The sequence below is a fragment of the Numida meleagris genome, chromosome 3, assembly GCF_002078875.1.
Source record: "Numida meleagris isolate 19003 breed g44 Domestic line chromosome 3, NumMel1.0, whole genome shotgun sequence".
Lineage (NCBI taxonomy): Eukaryota > Metazoa > Chordata > Aves > Galliformes > Numididae > Numida > Numida meleagris.
The window spans coordinates 56,791,585-56,811,014 of NC_034411.1; the positions used below are offsets into that span (position 1 = coordinate 56,791,585).

The 19,430-nt window shown below is 44.9% G+C and overlaps 2 protein-coding genes across 2 annotated transcripts; one reads left to right on the forward strand and one right to left on the reverse strand.

Annotated features, from left to right (window-relative positions):
* On the reverse strand, positions 3,259–4,022 carry LOC110396713 (atherin-like). Its single transcript, XM_021392553.1, has 2 exons — positions 3,611–4,022; positions 3,259–3,526 (listed from the first exon to the last, which is right to left on the reverse strand). Exons 1-2 carry the CDS (start codon positions 4,020–4,022, stop codon positions 3,510–3,512), a joined length of 429 nt encoding a protein of 142 aa, XP_021248228.1. The 3' UTR covers positions 3,259–3,509.
* CTGF (connective tissue growth factor) lies at positions 4,079–7,056 on the forward strand. The gene is made up of 5 exons (XM_021392552.1): positions 4,079–4,313; positions 4,416–4,638; positions 4,731–4,982; positions 5,196–5,407; positions 5,714–7,056. The coding sequence occupies exons 1-5, from the start codon at positions 4,263–4,265 to the stop codon at positions 6,008–6,010; spliced, it is 1,035 nt and encodes a 344-aa protein (XP_021248227.1). The 5' UTR covers positions 4,079–4,262; the 3' UTR covers positions 6,011–7,056.

Below are 19,430 nucleotides of genomic sequence, written 5' to 3' on the forward strand. Positions count from 1 at the left end.
TTTTATGAACTGTTAACCATTCATACGACAATTGTCAAAGGAGTGGTCAGTGACTCACTTTGGTCCTACACCAGCTCGACTTACCACCGCAAGAGGTTGTGAACCTCAGTCAAAACTAGAAAATAGACAACTGAGAGCCTCTTCCCTCCTTACTCATCCTTGTGAGCTATGGAAAGGGCTATAGAAACACAGACACAGCCAGACTCTGCACAGATGTAGTGAATGCAACTCCCTACAACGCTGAAAATATCTACAGCACATTTACTTCAATACATTCAGATGTACTGAACCTGGGGCTTGGTATAAAAGACCTTTGGCTCTGTGCTACTTACAGTCTCTCTCTCAGACAAATAGTTTTACATGAGCTTTGAATACTCATTTTGATTATTCAACTTCCAGCAATGCTGCTTTAAGACCACACGCATTCATGAAATACTCTGGTTACTTTTTAAGAATGAAGCCAAGAGCTTAAAGCAACATTCTCAGCAACTCCAGAAGTAATAAAACATTACATGCTCGAACATAAAGAATGTAAGTTTAAATAGCTAAGATTACAGAAAACAAAAGAACATGGATTCATTAACAGCAATTACATCTAACGAGTTTGCTTTACCCAGGCTGGTGAGGAGCTTTAGCTCAAAGGACTCAGATCTTTCAAGTCCAAGTCCATCGATGGCCAGCAGAGCATTCAATGAACTCCCCAGAGATTACAATCACGGAGGATCCCAACCAGCATCTCCAGAAACTTGGATGAGGTCCACAAGTCCAGCAGCAAACATTTCCACAGGCCCTATGTCTCACGCTGTGCCACCCAGCCTGCTCATCCCAGTTCATGCTGGAGAAGAGCTAATGCCAATGAGCAAATAACACCTCATTGGCAAGGTGAGATGATGTGAACCTCACTACTTCAGTGCGGAGAGCTGAGCCATGTGACTGACAAAGTGCAACAAGCAGGAGTGTGGATAGTTGGCTTGACAACACCTGGGAAATGATGTTTCCTATTTTCTATGACCTTTGGTGCTTCGTGAGCACACATGTGCCTCCAGAAAAGGATGAGTTAAAGTGTAGCAGTCTACGGCAAAAAGTACTTCCTATGCCTACAGATGCATAGAATAAGTCAGCAGATGACTTCTAAGAAAGATAAATACCAGGCAACCACATCCACAACAGAATAAATTTCCTTATTTTTATGTTGTGCCTATTTCTGAGCTAGTAGAGTAAGTCTTGCCTGGAATCTGCATTTTAAGCAAAAGCTTACTAACGCAGCTTTAACGAGACCTCTCCAGATTTTGAGATATATTTGTTACAGTTCTTAAGAAATATTCTGGTGAGCATTTTGGGAAAGGAACTAATTGGCGTAGGAAGCCCAAGGCCGGCCAGAAATGCCCAAAGTTAGCTCCAAGCCAATAGTGACGATAAACAGCCCGGGGTCCAGATGTCCTTATATGGCAAGACTTCCTATAAGACTGACAGTCCTGTATGTGCATTGCGTATGGTTCTTGGATCACACTCGCATTCCTTGGGTATGTTTCTCTGGGAGCTTTTGATTTCCGCTTTGAGGGCTGGCTCAGACCTCCAATTGCTCTTATAAAAAAATATCTGTGACTGAAAGTTGAAAATGTGCAAGATTCTTTCTTTAAGTACACAAACACTCCGAGTCTAGCCGCTTTCCTGTAGTCTTGCCAGGTTTTCAGTATGTCTGATACCCGATCAAGTGACTTTTTGGGGGGAAGGAAAAAAAAAAGAAGGAAAAACACGGGAGAGGAATGCAGAGTATCCACACCTGTACCTTTTACAAGGCTTCACCAAAGGGACTGTACCAACGGGAGCTGATGCAGACACACACATACCGTATATAGCTGTGTAAACACATCTGCAAGGCCGTGGACTGAATTCCTAATTTCAGCAGAAAAAATATACTATCTTAAAGGCATGCGCTGTATAAACACCTGCGTGGAAGCCAAAAGGAGTGCCGTTTTATGCATCAGTGCCAAGTGTCCTTCTCCATCTGGTGGCACGTTGTCATCACAGAAGACAGGCTAACGACAAACGGGACTCTGAAGGAAGCACCTCTGTCTACTTCAGGCTCTTTTGCCCTGCACACACACGTGCGCAAACAGGGCACCTGGTGAGTCACAGCCAACAGCACAGGAACCAAACGACCAAACACCAAGCCTGAAGGGCTCAGACTCACCCCGCGCCTTTGGCTGGTACACACTGTAACTCGGGGCTAATTCCCGGCTAATTCCCAGGCAGTGCGAGGCCTGCACTAGGCCCACAGCCCAAACGCCTGTGTAAGTCTTTTTTCTCAGGGCAGCAAGGATGGGACTTGCTGTACTTGGCCTGCAGTGCGAGGACTTAGGACAGATTTATCCTTTAATTTTGGATTTCCTGGCTTTCTGCTGGTTTGTTACTTTTAAACATACTTTTTCTGTCAGTGAGATTCTTAGGTTTTGTTTAATAAAACTGATTCTCTGAAAAAGCCTCTTACATGGAAAGTTATAAAACACGTCTGGAGCCTCTCTCCCTCTGATATTCCCCCACCATATTTAGGCATTTAAAAAAGGCATTCTGTTTACCTGGTTACATTTGCATTTTGGTATGCATGTCATACATAGTTTGGTACACATATTATTTACCCAGCACTGGGGCCATCAGAGTCCTTCAAGCAAACAGATTTCAGGAGGCATCATGTTTGAGAACATACATTATTTACCATAACTGTTCCTCCAGGGTTTCTTCTCTTTCAGAACCAATCTAATTTCTTTTCATGGAGAATTTCAAGTACAAGCGATGACATCCAAATGACTTTAGCAGCCAAAGCACAGGGCTGGCAGAACAGAAGTATGGTTGTACAATACAATTCAGCCTGCTGGGGCTCTAAATGGATTTTTTTCCCCAAGAATCTAGCACACATAAGCTGCGCTACTGTAGTGCCGGTGTTAAGCATGCATATGTAGTACAGAAGGATGGAAAGAAGCGGGATATGGCAACGGGGGAAGGGTTACATACAAAGATGGGATCTTTCAAGATATCCATTGGGTTTCAGTTGCCTAATGAGATGCATTAGGGCAGTCTCCCTCATTAAGCACTAACGTACTTCTGCAGGTCAAAAGCCAAAACGCAGGCATTCCTCGTGCTTAAAGCTGAGGTCAAACAACATGACATCACCGAATATTCAAATGGTACAAGGTGGGGAGGGGGGAGGAGGGAAGAGTCATCCTTTGGGTTAAAAATAGAAAGAAGCGGTTATCTGTAATGATTTAATCCAAACCACAGGTTTGGGGCTCGAACACAAGCAGACCGCAGCGTTTGGGTTCGGGCTGCACGCAATGCCACACCGATCCACTCCCTTGTCCTAGTGGGACAGATCCCGGCAAGACGAGGGCACTGGGTTGTTCTGGAGGGAATGACAGCTGCAGGCAGGCAGCGGGGACTTACAGCCGCTTCTTCTACGCTGCAGCCTCCACTCGCCGTGCCAAGTATTTCAGAGTAAATAGGCACTCTCTCTATTCATAGAGAGCATCTATTAGGGCAGGAACACGTTACAAATACTCAGTATGATTCAGGAGGACACAGCGGCAATTTATATCCCGCCGTGTAATTATACCTTTTTTGGTCGCGCAAAACGCTCGCCGTACGGCCGGCCCGCGGGCAGCCCGCGCTGGGGGCCGACACCGCCGTGCCCCCACCCCTCCCGGAGCACCGCGGCCGGGCGCGAGGGGAGGGGAAGGCGGCGGAGCATTCCCCGGGCCGCCCCTAGCAACCGGCCCCGGCCCGCGTGCCTCCAGCACGGCCCGGCACGGCCCCGGACGCGGCTCGTGCGAGGCGAACACGAAAAAAATAAAAAGGGAAAAAGAGGCGCGGGGGTGCCTCGGGCCGGGGGGGGCGGGCGGAGGAATGCGGAGCCAGGGGTCAGGGCCGCTCCGGGGCGGCGGCGGCGGCAGCCACGCGGGGCGGGGCGGGCGGGCGGCGCGGCGCGCAGGAATGCGCGGAATGTCGCTGTTTGTCCGCGGCCCCATTCAGCCCATTGGCGAAGCCGCGCCGCCGCCGCCTATAAAGGGGCGCTCGGTGCACAGCTCGGCAGTCACGCAGCACTGTCCCGCCGGGTTTAGGAGCAGCACAGCGGAGAGGAGCAGCCCGTGCCTGCCCAGCGCGAACCCAGACAGCACCGCACCGTGCTGCTGAGAGAAGCCTCGACGAGATACGCTGCACCTCGTCTCGTCCTGTCCCGTCCCGTCTCACCGCACAGCAGCTCCAGGATGTTGCCCGCCAGCCTCGCTGTCGCCCTGCTGCTCGCCCTCCTCGGCCCGGTAAGTGCTCCCGCCGCTCGCCTCGCTCCTTCCCCGTCGGCCCGGCCCGGCCCGGCCCGGCAGCGCGGCTGACGGCCTCTCCCCGTCTCTCCCCGTGCTCAGGAGGTGCGCGGCCAGGAGTGCAGCGGGCAGTGCCAGTGCGGCTCGGGACCTGGCCCCAGCTGCCCCGCCGGCGTCTCCCTGGTGCTCGACGGCTGCGGCTGCTGCCGGGTCTGCGCCAAGCAACTGGGCGAGCTGTGCACCGAGCGCGACCCCTGCGACCACCACAAAGGGCTCTTCTGCGACTACGGTTCCCCCGCTAACCGCCGCATCGGCGTCTGCACCGGTGAGTGGGGCCGCTGGGGGAGCAGGTGGCGGGGTGGGGGTCCCGGAGGCCGGGGCGGTGTCTGACCGCCCGCCTCTTGTCTTCCCCCGCAGCTCGGGACGGAGCGCCCTGCGTTTTCTCCGGCATGGTGTACCGGAGCGGCGAGTCCTTCCAGAGCAGCTGCAAGTACCAGTGCACCTGCCTGGACGGCGCGGTGGGCTGCGTGCCCCTCTGCAGCATGGACGTCCGCCTGCCCAGCCCCGACTGCCCCTACCCGCGGCGGGTGAAGCTCCCCGGCAAGTGCTGCGAGGAGTGGGTCTGTGATGAGGCCAAGGAGCAGACAGCGGTGGGACCTGCGCTGGCTGGTGAGTGGGTGTCCCGCTTTGCGTGGCAGACTAAGGGGAAGGGGCATCTGCGTGGAGGCTGACGTGGCTCTGCTCCAGCAGCTGGAGCCCAGCAGTGAGTAGGGTCGTTTCTCAGATGCAGGTGGCTGTCTGAATTTCTCTGGGAGGGGTGAGAGCATCCAGCAGGGTACGATGTCAGATGGTGGGCTCATCCTGGTTGTCTGTCCCCTGCAGCCTACAGACTGGAAGACACTTATGGCCCAGACCCCACCATGATGCGTGCCAACTGCCTGGTGCAGACCACTGAGTGGAGTGCTTGCTCCAAGACCTGTGGAATGGGCATCTCAACCAGGGTCACCAACGATAATGCCTTCTGCAGACTGGAGAAGCAGAGCAGACTGTGCATGGTCAGACCTTGCGAAGCTGACCTGGAGGAGAACATCAAGGTAAAGAGTCTCATCCTTAGTGAATGATCTTCTAGGATGCTTCTATTTCCTAGCAAAAACTCCTACTTAAAAAATGTCGAGTTCTGATAGTAAGTTTCAAGTGCTAGAAATTTGAGTTCTGCTCCGTAAGTAAATAATATACAATTAAATGCTCCTAATACTTACACATTATGGCACTATGTAAAGCACATTTGCCTATTGAAAATACAGCCATTAGTAGTGCATCTGCCTGCTCTTAACGTGCAAGCTTGGTGCCATCTCAAAGCCTATCTTCTAAACATGTTGTATTCACTTGCATCCTAACAGAAAGGCAAAAAGTGCATTCGCACCCCAAAAATCTCCAAGCCCATCAAGTTTGAGCTGTCTGGCTGCACCAGCGTGAAGACCTACAGAGCTAAGTTCTGTGGTGTCTGCACTGACGGGCGCTGCTGCACGCCCCACAGAACAGCCACCCTCCCTGTGGAGTTCAAGTGCCCCGATGGAGAGATCATGAAAAGGAAAATGATGTTCATCAAGACCTGTGCCTGCCACTACAACTGCCCTGGAGACAATGACATCTTTGAGTCTCTGTACTACAGGAAGATGTATGGAGACATGGCATAAAGGAGACGCTAACTAGATTCTCAACTTGAACTGATTTGCATCTCATTTTGTAAACATGATTCAATAGCACAAGGTATTTAAATCAGTTTTTTAATTTCAACAAACTGCTCCATGTGACTTAAGACAATTTGTCTACTGACCCCAAACGGTGGTTTGAAGAAGGTAAAACGGACCGTGGAACCACAGCAAGACACAGCTTCAGAACATGCTGTTCATGAGGTGGTGTGAAGGGGTTAAGGGAAATGCACGGGAAAAGCAGACTTAAGTGAATGTTCCCTTAATGTGGTACAGTGTTGTGGTTTTTTTTTTGTTTTTTTTTTTTCATCTAGTAGTGCAATTGAGAAGGAGACCATAAGCATGTTTGCTGACACTGGTTTAGTGACAGCAACAGCTGGAATGCAAACCCTCACCCAGCAAAGTGCGAAGCAGAAGGTGTTCTGTTTAGTCAGGACCGTAATGTTTCAGCTCTGACACTCTGATTCACATGGCTTGGTCAGCAAGAATCAGAATCATGTCTATTAGACTGGACAGCTTGTGGCAGTTAGGTTACCTGTAACAAGCTATTTTTTATTAATATTGTAAATACTGTGTATATATATTTGTACAGTTATCTAAGTTAATTTAAGTTTTGTGCCTATGTGTAATGCTTTGATATTTCAGTGATAGCCTTCTTTTTTTGGAACAAGATAGGTAGGATCTAAAGCTTGTCTGACAATGCATTCAAAGCATGAAATGGATACTTTAGTGGAAACTGCTCAGTGCAAAATGATGAGTGGAGACTGAGATGGAGAGTGTTAGACTTGAGATGCCTGTATCCTTACAAAGCACTCATCTGTCTGGCAAAATGCATCTACCTCCACTTTATTGATCAAGTGGCTTTAAGAAAAATGGCTCTTCTGTAGCTAATCAGTCTTTCCACTTGAGCATTTGTTTCTTTCTTTGACGATGGCTCGTTTTGGACAGTTTATTTGTTGAGAAGTGTGACCAAAAGTTACGTGTTTGCACCTTTTTAGTTGAAAATAAAGTATTTATATTTTTTATATAAATGGCTTGACATCTCGTTTATCTTTGCTATTACCTTGTGTATTTCTCAAGGAGCTTTGCTCTGCACTAGGTTTAAAAAAAAAAAAGTGATGCATGTTTTCCTTCTCCAGAAACACACTCGGGAATAATCATTTATCTTGTGGTCTTTTGTTCTGTAGATAATGAGTCAAATGTGGTATACTACTCTCAATTTGAATGGAGGGCAGGGCCAGGCTGGTTCTGCCAAGCCCAGTATCACATTAGAATGTGCAACAGGTTCCTTAAGCATCATGTAGTGCCTTTAAAATGAGCCAGCTGATCACTGTAGTTTTCAACCCCTGCAATAGTAATCCATGCAATGTGCTTAGTTTTACTATGGTGTTTCATTGGATATGACTCCTTCAGCAGCAGATACTTCAAAAACTGACCTGAATCAAATCCAGAAGTCCAAAACCTGGTAGAATTCTCAGGAGTTAATGAGCTATATCATACAAGTTGTAGAATAATATGGATTGGAAGGGTCCTCTTAAGGTCTTCTGATTTAAACTTCATGCCAAGTAATGCTGGCTTGCATATGTTTCTACCCAAGTTATAACCTTGCTGTTTTGGTAGATAGAGCACTGAACTTAGATGCAGAATAACTGAATTATCTTCCTCCTTAATTACTTGGGGGGCAAATCGTTTTAATTGCTAGTTTGGTCTGTAAAATATCCTTTGATTCAAACTCTTGCAGGCCAACAGAATGGAAACGTAAGAGCTATGCATTTTGATGATGGTCCAAGCATTCTAGATAAGAAAAAACTGGAAGGACAGTTGAGACTCTCTTCAGTTCTATGCTAGGTCCTACATTTAGTAACAGACTTTGCTCCTTTATTAAGACTAGGGAATTCTTTGAATTTAAATTTAACCTTTGCGCTAGAAGCATTAGTTTTTGTTTTCAGAAAAAACACATGCTCTCCAACAAGAATCCTTTTCAGGCAAACAAGTTCAATCTGGAATTTCCTGGTGGTGAAAGAATGTTAGCTTACAAAAATGTCCATCCTTCTTGAGCACCTTCCAAGCCCATTGATTTCAGCTAGCATTAGCAGCAAATCAGTATAACACCAGCTTTGACTAATGATGGACAGCGGGGTGCTAAACTAATAGGAAGTCAATGGGAGTCTTTCCAGTGCCCTCACCAGACTGTGCACAAGGCCACAGAAACATTTCCCCTTCCTCTCAAAAATACAAGGAATTCTCCTGGCATGAGGAAGTGGCCTTCTGTGTCCCATAAGAAATAGTTTTGGGTAGCCTCTGGCTCTTATGTTCCCTGTGACTCCAGCATTTCTTTTTCTCTCTCTCTCTTTTTTTTTTTTTTTTTTGCAGGTTATGAATGCGATGCAGCCATTCAGTTCACCCTGGAAACACTTCAAATATTCGTACAACCACAAGGATTGGTTGTCCAACTGCTACTGTATCTCCGCCCCCAAATATTAAGCGTCTGGCTCCAGCAGGGAAAGGACATGCGTGGACTTCATTCATAGCCATCTGTGTAGAAGCTCTCAGTATCAGAGGAACAGGAAGAAGCACAGTAGATCTGGTAGGTTGTGATTAATGCCCTTAGAGATGAGGTATTTGTGATGACGCTCAAGCCTATTGATTAAAAACCTACACTATGTTCTTTTAAAGTGGTCAAAACTGATACTGGAATGACCATTCCATTTAACATCAGCCTCGCTCATCTCATCATTGGCTCATGAGATTCACTCAGGTTTTGCTTCTAAGGCGGGGGCTTTGTCACAGACCTGAAGCTGCACAGCAGACTGGCATCCCCTGCCACTGCCCACCAGCTGGATCTGGCATACAAGGCTGCAGGACTGGAGAGAGGCAGAGGCACTCTGCTTCAGGAAGGGCCACCTGTAACTCAAGGCACCCACAAAGGTGCACTCCAAAAGCAGCTCAGAGCCATGCTCTCTGCTTGGTAATGCAGGTACATCTTTTTTGCCCACCATCTGACAAATTACTGCACTGTTTCATAGGCCAGAGGAGTAGTAGGAAGAGGCCTCCTGGTAGAATATTTTAACGATGCTTTGTTCTTATCGCTGTGAATTAAAGTAAGGGAGTATGTTGCATATACAGATGTGTTTGGCAAGTTGTTACTCTCCCCTGAATATATCAAGAATTGTACATTTCAGCTTTCGCTGCAACATAATGGTTTACAGTCCTTTTCGAAGAACGTATGTAGCCTTCTGGCAGTAGCATGCATTTTACACATTTCACAGGCATTAGACTTCTGAAGGTTTTTACCTCTGAAGGTAAAGAAATTTAAATAATTTCCTTTAAGATCTCCTGGAGGTGTAGGCATGCATCACGCTGCATGTACAACTTTCTTTCAAAGATATCCTGGGAAAAAGGAGCCCTTGTGTGGAATTTATGGCATCTTAAATAATGGATAAAATGTGGGTTTTTCAGCCATAAAAATGTTTCCCCATTTCATTCTTCATGCCCAAGATATATGGATGCAAGAGTAAAAACCTGACTTCAAAAATCACAAGACACTCTTACATGGGATAGAATGTTGGTTCACATTCCTTCCAGAATACCTTGTTTGGGGAGTTTGCTTTTGGATGTTTGAGTTTGTATCCTCAGAAAATTCTGTGATGTGGGTTTGCCACTGCACTTTTAAAATACCTTATTCATATATGAAGGTACATTCAATCAAATGACTGTCTCCTTAAAATGGATCTCCTACAATACTAATAACGCAGTACATAAAGCACCACTGTCAAGTCAATACTTATTAAATAAGTGATACTCAATCACTAAACAGGAATTCAAAGTGGCTAGAGCTCAGAGTATCAAATCATTTTTGAAATATCTCTAAGCCATCGTATTTTAGATTTTTGTCCCATAACACATTTGCATGGATTTGCAGCTCAGCTTTTTAACACAAGACAGATGTGAACAACAGACACAGATTATATCCCTTTCATATGAAATAGGCTCTACTCTCCAAATGGAATTCTGTCAGATTCCTCTGAGCTAAGAAACATCCAAAAGACACTAGTTAAGAAACTCTATAAGAATGATCTACTTTTAGTGATCCATAACCACACAGGAACAAATAAGTCTTTGAACAGTTTCCAGCTGTTTGTCTCACAAAGTTGGAGACTCAGCTGAGAAAACTGACTTTTGGGCACATCTCTAGAAATAGCATACTCTGCATCACTTGTGGTTTTTTCATTTAGCACATCTTTATCAGACCTTGCACTTGAAGAAAGTACTATTACACCGAAAAGGACATTAAATGTAAGAAGGCACTGTAATATTTTTACCTAAACATATAATAATTCAACCATTCTGACTTTGCATCCTACCACCAAAAACACTGCTTAAATGTGGCTTTAACTGATATTATACTATGCCTGCATATGGAAGTAGTTAGCAAGGAGAAGTTGGGATGAAATACCAGTATAAGGCTTTGCCCCAAACCCAAGAAGAATCTGAGAGAGGAAGTACCTCAGTTAACTTATTTTTCCTCTCATTTTCCACTTCTTTCCTCCCTGCAGTTCCTTTGATTCATGCCCATAAATGGACATACCAAAAACCACCGCATTCTCACAGTGTTTTTCAGCCTGAGTGGAACCAGGAAATGCCAGGAATTTCTTCAGAGAACCTGCTCCCAAACAGTGCTAAAACCTTCAACACATTTGGAGTTTGAATGCAGTTTAGAACTATGACTAAGGTTCCATCTCCACTGCACGATCCAGGACTGCTCCTGCATGGAGAGACAAGAGCTTGCAGTCACTGCTGCCAGCCCTGGCTGACCCAGCTCTTCTTCATTCTTGTCTGAGCCCATTCTCCCTGAGAAGCAAACCAGGGGCGGTTCTGGAAAGACCCCCCAGAAACCTCAGACTGTGTATCGTAACAGCATTCCTCAGCTACTATGCATTATTGAGGCAGTGCCAAATGTGTTCGCTTAACGGTAAGTAAATCCAAGCCTAACAGTGGCAGTGTTTATGCAGAGAGGAGCAGCCTTGCAAGCTGGACCAGCAGGTTGCTAACATAGCACTGCATGGTAAACGCAGCCCAATGGTGCCTCCATTCATTGCTTGGCTGTATTAATTGGGCCACTGAAAGAGACACACAATCCAAAATGTTTGTTGCTGTAAATTAGTTCTATTAAAAGCAGATATTTAACAGCTTTCAGCAGCTACAAAATATATTTCCCTACTCCCGATCTAAATGCTGAGAAAAAGCTGCTCAGCTGGTTTTCAGGATTTAAGTATAATTTAAGCTCACTGAGATAGCTGCACGTGCAGTGCTTCAGACCAATTGTTGCCTGATGTCCCGATGCTGGAGAACTTAAGGAGCTGCACCGGGCTGAGTGTCTAGGAAGGCTCCCTGCAGGGCATGAGCTGGCACCCTGGCATTGCTGGGCAATAAGCACCTGCAGGAACACAAATTACACAACAAAGCCTTCTGTAAACAGCTAAAACTATAACCAACAAGACAAGTGATAAGCCACTGCATCTGGTAAATGAATGTGACAGACACTAATTCTAAAGACATCTGAAGTTCAAGCTTTAGATAGCAAAATATCAAGGAAGGTCCTAAATTTGATCTTAATGCACTGTGATGTGCTGTGGTGTTAATCATGCTGTATTTCTTAAATCATACAAAATTAATAAGGAAGTATGTATTCTTAAGAAAAAAAAAAAAAAAAAAAAAGAAGATATCTGATGGCTTCCAAGAGGGGAACATCATGAGCTTTGTGAGTTAGAACAGAATAATAGAATCATTAAGATTGGAAAAGACCACTAAGATCATCTGGTCCAGCTGTCAGCCCATCACAACCATGCCCACTAACCATGTCTCTTGGTGCCACATCTGCCCTTCGAAGAAAAGCAATGGAAAAAGAAGCATGATAACAGTTGAGAACCACTGTAGTCTGTAAAGCCAGAGACAAAAGTACTGGTTGTGCTGAGAAAAGATTTATTTTCACAAATTCCCAATTTCTGCCACTTTAGGTAAGGTCAGTATTAGAGTTCATCAATTTCAGTGGAAGTGAATCTTGGTTTTCACTTAATTTTCAACACAATTTATGCAAGAGGGGAAACATGCAGGACAATGGAAGTACGCAAAAGTCACATTTGGCCTTTTCCATTTATACCTATTGTGCTAATTCTAGGCTTGTTCCAAGTCAAAAAGTCCAAGGTCAGAAAGTTGATGAAGCTTCTGAAATCCTATGATAGAGTTAATGAAGAAGGCCAGCTCACTGGAAATTGCCACGAGCTTCTCTCAGTAGGTTTCCCTTCAACACTGTAACTGTAGTTGTTGCTCAGTTGAGAGGACATAACCAGATCACAGGATTTTCCTCTATGTGTGACTCCAAAACTTTTTGTAAGATGGCATATATATGTTTCCTTCCATTCATGGCTCCTTCCAGCCACAGCTTGACAGACTCAGACGATAAGTAGTCCTACTGGAAAGATCTCCACAGATCAGAACACACCCCAGGCAGTGATCACAAATGGATCCCAGCATTGCCAATGCTCACAAGAAACTTGGCATCAGTGTTGCAAGGGAGGGAAGCACTAAGATCGTTTGCTGTGTTATATGCTCAGCATTGTTGTTCATACTTAAGCTTCATAGCAGTAATAAACAGCAGTGGAGTAATGCCATTTTGTTGTTATATTAGATACACAACAAAACAAATTGGCAGTGTTACCCAGAGAACCAGATCCTTGAATCTAGACCACACAGGATAAATCTAGTAGAAGGATATCCAATAAGGTCCCACCTTACACACACACACACATAGTAGCTTTCTGTATTATGCAGCTATCCTCATGAGGATGCAGTTATCATATAAATGTGTCACCTCATGCAGTAATCTGCTTTACTAACTTGATTGTTTTCATTCAACTTTGGAAAACTGTATACAACTGGGATTGTTAGTGCTGACTTTTCTGACTTCTCCAAGTGTATAATGAATGTGACAAAGCTTTGAAGTACAGCCAATCTTTAGAGAGCAATAACTCTTAGGGTAAAAACATGTTTTCTATATCAAAAGTTAATTGACTTCCTATATGCAGAATTTCACACAATTGAAAAGCAAATTTTAGGCTCTTTATGTATTGTTTTCTTTGGCTTTCGCCTCGCATTCTCCACAGACATTAACAAAACAATGTAGAAACTACACGAATATTTTCTATCAACTGTGCATAGACACATGTGATGCTCCCCCCACTCCTCACACCTGCACACACAAACCACAGCCAGAGCCAAACATGCATTGTAATGCTGTCTGATAGAATCTTCTGCTGCACGGTGAAGTCTTGTTGTGAGATGCAGCAGGTACGTGCTCCAACTCTGTCAAAGGTCCTTCCACATAATTAGATTTCACTGAACCAGTCTTCAAATGTGTTTGTGCTCTCTCTATCCACACTGTGAAAACCTGTGGGCTACCAGCACTGCTCAGAAACAATCTGCCCTTTAGTCAGAACAGCCAGAAAATACAGATTTGAAGCATGTATTCCCTTGGAGCAAATGCAGAGGAGGGCCACAAAAATGATCCAAGAGATGGAACATCTCCCCTGTGAAGATAGGCTGAGAGAGCTGGGGTTGTTCAGCCTGCAGAAGAGAAGGCTCTGGGGAAATCTGATAATGGCCTTTCAGTATCTCGAGGGTGGCTATAAGAAAAGGAACAGATTCTTTAACAGGGTCTGTTGTGATAAGACAAGGGGAAATGGTTTCAAACTAAAGGAGGGGAGATTTAGACAGGATATAAGGAAGAAGTTTTTCACAGTAAGGGTGGAGAAGCACTGGAGCAGCTTGCCAAGAGAGGTAGTGGATCTCCCATCCCTGGAGACACTGGAGCTCAGGCTGGACAGGGTTCTGAGCACCCTGATCTAACTGGAGGTGTCCCAGGGCAGTTGGACCAGATGGCCTTTATAGGTCTCTTCCAAACTCAAGCGATTCTCTGATTTGAGCTCTGGTGCCTGCATTTTGTCTGGCTGCTTCTCAAAAACACGGCCCATAGCAGTCTCAGACCAGCAGCTCCGCAGCAGAGCACACATCCCCGCGCCGTGCTCCAGGGCCGCTCGGTGCCTGCTTCTGTAGAGCTCCGCTGCAAAATGCCGCTTCCCGGCATCACACCGACACCGCGTGGCCGATCGGCCACATGCTCGCTGCTCGCTGCAGGCTTTGCCTCCTCTCAGCTGCAGGTAAACGAGCTCAGTGCGCCCGGTTCGGTGGTAGGCATTTCATTTCCCGTTTGAAACAATTCCTGTTACGGTGAGGGTGGCGTGAGATAAGCGAAGACTCGTTCGGAATAGAGGGGATCTTTTCTATATTCCCATAAAATGTTGGAATAATAGCTGCATGCACATTGTGTTATTTAGACATTTATTTATACACCCTGTATATCAATGTTGTCTGTATTAAATACGCCCAAAATAATAATAACAATTTTAAAAAGCACTCCATTAAGTACTGTCTGGTAGCAGCTGCAGGCTGCAGCGTGAGGTCTCTCTGATGTTCTCTCCCCTGCTCTTGGGCTGTGGCAGGAGCCACATGCAGATCCTCCCTGTACATCCTCTGACTTTCCCAGTTTCCCAGGAGTATCTGGTCTGGATCGTAGTAACATAGAATCATTGAATCATTAAGGTTGGAAAAGACCACTAAGATCCATCAATCATCAGCCCAACCCCACCTCGCCCACTAAGCCATGTCCCTCAGGGCGACATCCATCCTTTTCTTGAACAGCTCCGGGGACCGTGAATCCACCACCTCCCTGGGCAGCCTGATCCAATACCTCACCACTCTTTCTAAGAATAAATGTTTCCTAATATCCAACCTGAACCTTCCCCTGGTGAAAATTAAGGCCATTCTCACTCATCCTAGCACTGTTACCTCGGAGAAGAGGGCAATGCCCACCTCACCACCACCTCCTTTCAAGTCTTTGTAGAGAGCAATAAGGGCTCCCCTGAGCTTCCTCTTCTCCAAATGCCGCCATATCCACATGCTGCAATACATCCAGTAATTGTCAGCAGGAGGTTTCCAGAAAAATAATCTGGAAGAGGGTTGTATTTATTGAAGGAAATAATAAAGAAAAAATATGTTTTAAATATCTTGCTTTTTATCTTTATGCCTCTTTGAAACTCATTAACCCTCAGAAGCCCAAGCACTGGGATGGGCAGGGCTCACTTCTCCATAAGTGGGTACAGCTTCACACATGGGCACAGGGGATCTGTTAGCAATCCATGTAATTGCCCTATGTAATTACATCTCTTTTTCCAGCTGACTAATTAGGTTACAACAAGCTTTTGCATTCAGTTATTGAAAGGGAAACTCATGTCCCTGCTAACTTCTTTCAGCATGCATAGACAATGAGTCGTGTCCGTTTTGTGTAGGTTTGGGCTGATGAATGGGATCTTGGGTCTGATGCTCAGGGTCTAACCCAAATACAGTGTAAAAAACCTTTGATCCAGCTCCTTAGTTAAGACCCGCTTCTGCTGAATGGATTTGGGTGTGCAAACGGCCAAGAGGACTGCAGTGCACAAGTACTGCTCCCAGGCTGCTGTTTGGAGAACTCAGATTAGGTAAATATTTCTTTACGTAGTTTGCTTTCATACAGAAATCTCAGTACACCCTTCTTTCCCGTTAAAGGTGGAGGCTCAGCCAAGCAAGTCTAAGGACATTTTCAGGTTAGCTTCTTTCCCTAGCACTGTATTCCCCTAGTAAATATTTTATGTTCTAATTCTGACTTAGCACAGAAGCTCCTGCTGTTTTGGGGTTGGCTTTGACATTCTTATCACCCAGCAAAACCTTTGCCTTTATAAAGTGTCATCTCTTACACCATCAAAATCTGCTACACCTTAGGTGTTTGAGAAAACAAGCTTCCAAAACAAGGGCTAAAATTAATTCATATTCGGTTTTTAAGGGTAAGGTTTTAGGAAGGTCTTTGCCATCTACCAAATCTCCACCATCTATCTTGTTATTAATAATGGGAAATATTTCCTTTTTCTCTATCTGCCAAACCCTTTGAGCTATAACAATCTTCTGGCTATTTTTTTTTCCTTTTATAAAAATACATGTGATTGTTTGCAACTAGTAAAACCAATTCCTTCCAACTCTCACCGCACTGCCCCTCTTCTGAGGCCCATTTAGTAATGGAACAACTGCAATTTCTGCACTTCAGTTATCACTCCACAAGGTCTCATCCTCTTCTCAAAGGCAACTTCTACATCTCCCCTTCTCCTCAAATGGCCACATTTCCTTGCTAAACCACCAAAAGCACAGCATTTATTTCTCCAGCACAGATATCTTTGTGCCTTTCTGCTCACCTACAGGTGCAGTTCACATGTCCACACTGGGAAGAGGATGTTCCTTGATTGCAGTTGCCTTGCTCTTAAGGCATTGATTTCCCTGTGCTTCTTTATGTTTGCTTGTTTGCTTGCTTGCTTTGCTATTTGTTTATGTTAGTATCATAGTTTTGGGCTTTCAAACACTCCAGAACAAAGGAATACTTCAGTTGGCCAAGCCTTATTCGTTTGCCTGTCCATTTTCACAGCCTACAGGTAACAAACAAATCCAAGATTAACACAGATTTAGGCTCTAGTCTTCTAGGTATCCTGACTCAAATATACACAGGACTGACTCCGTATCACTTAGAAGTCCAACTACTCACTTCAGATATGTGGCAACATAGTGCCTGCTTATCAGCCATCTCATCACATGCAAAGGCTTTTGCCTGAGACAAACCGGACTGCAGCAAATTTACTCATAGAAGCATAGATTTTTTGAGTGATTTTTGTGTACTCTGATTTTAAACTCCACAAGCCTTTTCCTTGTAGGTAGATCTTTTCACTTGTAAACCTTTGGATTTGCAATTGTCTTTGATGCCCAGAATGCCCAGCTTTTATAAGTTTCTTTTAGATGAGGATGACTTATTTTGAAAAATCATCATTGTTTTGCAAAGGATTCATTCAGCTTGCTGCAGGGATCTCATTTTCAATGTTCAAGGTGCTACACACAAGGAGCTATGTGTGTTGAGTACAATTTTCATCAGATGTTGAATCTATATGGCTGTCACAAACTGTTTCCTTGGTGTTTATCTCATCTCTCTGATGACAAGGCTATAGTGATTGTACATCATTTTAACAGACACTTCAGACTCAGAGCCAGCAGGTGCAGAGGTGTAACAACTGCTGACTTCTTCCTCAAGGTGCTTTTTGCTCTTCCAAAATCTGTTTGCCTTGCCCTAGGAACACTGGGAATATGCCAACTGGCCCAGCCCTGCTAAAACTCTCCACTCCTCCATGTCAACAGTGATTCAGTCCAAGTCCTATGCCCTGGAACCTGACGTCTGCAGCCAAGTTTGTTGACTTAACTTACAGTATTTACCGCCCAGTCCATTAGCTAAGTTTCCTCTGAAGTCATGAGTGTTGTCATACCACCATCCACCTCTCCAGATTGATCCCAAATATTTTTGGCTTGCTGTGTTCTGGTTTTGTGTTATACAGGGGCAAGGGGTCTTGCTTTACTTTTTTTTTTTTTTTTTAATTCCTTTTTTTTTTTTTTTTTTTTTTTTTTTTTTTTTTTTTTTTTTCAGGAAGCTACAGACAGCCTTGTTTATATTATGTGAACTCAAATATTACATCCATTCCTTTAAAATATACCGAGAACAACTACAGTTCCCAACGATAAAGAGTTGATACAGAGTCATAGGCATTTCTGCCCCATTTGAAGCCAGCAGTGGAATTTAACAGCACAACTTTAAATGTTCTGAGCTCATTTGGACAGGGAAAGAAAACTGTTACCATCTGCAGTATAATTAGTTCCACTGCTATGTTTGATGCACAGCATATACGGTAAGGTACATTTAAAACACCCTTCCTCAGTCTACCTAGAATAAACTTCCAAAAGTATTTTGGATTTTTGGGCCTCAGTAATTTAGTCTTCCCAATGCTCTCATCTCTAAAACTTGCAGTAGGAGTGTTAGCTAATTACAAGAATGTGAAGTATTTCACAAAAACTTAGGAAAGCCCATTCTTCTCCAAGCGGTTTGCTTGGATTTCTACAGTCCTGGAGCCATATTTCTTTAGAGCACGTACACTGAGCCAAACAGATCTTTTCCTGTTACCTCAGATCAGACCAGGAGAGAGGCAGGTATCAGCAAGTGTAGCTGCATTCACTTCTATCCAGAGTCAAATGCATCCACAGGTGATTATTAAACTTCACAACTTCCCTAAACAATTTATTTATTTTGAATAGCAGAACCAATGTACATAATTACCTTCTCCAGTGTAAAGTCGCTAATTACAGTTATCACCTGGTAGAAGAACTGCAACGAAGAGTATAATTAAATTTTGGCAGTGGATTGTGCCACCTGATACAGCCAGCAGGTACAGGATTTGAAAGTGAATTTGTCATTGTTGGGCAGTATGCTCTCTACCACCTAGAAATCCAGAGCTTTGATGCAGATGTTGAATGCCCTGCAAAGCTAAGGCTTCCAGCACAGGGAGATGGGAAGAGACACAATTTCTTTTCCAAGCTCCAGACAGATACTGGTTTGAAGTACAGCTTTGCCAGGGAGGAGTGAAGGCAGAGCCTCACGTGTGTTATGGACACAACCAAAGAGCACTTCTGCTGCCTCCTGAATGGAGCAGATCATTCAGGAGCTTTGGGGTGACTCAGTTTTCCATCCCACTGCATTCATTGCATTTGAGCAGAGAAACTAAAAATAAAAGGGACTAAAGCTGCAATAAAAGGAAACAAATTTAATACATATCGTGGCTGAGGAGGAATATGATAATTTGCAATGGCATCCTTTAAAATCTCTTTCCAGGCTTCCATATTCCATTATTCCAAGTTTGTCCATGGTCTCCATGGCAGCCTTTTCTGAGGCTGTAGGCTGGCATGGTGACTCACAGTGGTTCGGTGAGGAACTCCTTTCCAGAGAAGCCTGAGTCACAGGATGCCAGATCTGGACTGGTTTCCTGTCAAACAGAGGTTCCTGAGCTATGGCAGACGAACCACTCATGACACACAAGCTGCCTCAGTGTGCTGCTCCCAGACAGCTGGATGTGGCCGCAGGGTGTATGAGGGTGAGCAGGAGGCGCTGCTGCTGCTGGCAATGGTGGTACCCAAACAAAAATATGTGGAAACTTCTGCTTTAGTAAGTCACTGGGTTCACATTCTGACCTTTAATTCCTCAGAAAGGCAAGAACAGTTTTCCACAGCACAGTAGTAAAAGAGCTGAGTATGCCCCCAGATGGCTTCCTGACCCCATTAGTGGTGTAGCTGTGGGCATGACACTATGGCAGCTGCCCAGTTACCTTGCCATAGGAGAAGCCCCCCCAGAGCAGTGGGATGGATGGCAGCTCATACAGCAAAGGGGAACTGTCAGGTC

What these genes read in the sequence shown, in the direction of transcription:
- LOC110396713 (XM_021392553.1), bottom strand. Translation starts at nt 4,022, where the DNA reads ATGGGGCCGCGGACAAACAGCGACATTCCGCGCATTCCTGCGCGCCGC.
- CTGF (XM_021392552.1), top strand. Translation starts at nt 4,263, where the DNA reads ATGTTGCCCGCCAGCCTCGCTGTCGCCCTGCTGCTCGCCCTCCTCGGC. An exon ending in TGCTCGCCCTCCTCGGCCCG is followed by an intron (nt 4,314 to 4,415) that starts GTAAGTGCTCCC and finishes CCCCGTGCTCAG; the next exon opens with GAGGTGCGCGGCCAGGAGTG. An exon ending in GGTGGGACCTGCGCTGGCTG is followed by an intron (nt 4,983 to 5,195) that starts GTGAGTGGGTGT and finishes TGTCCCCTGCAG; the next exon opens with CCTACAGACTGGAAGACACT.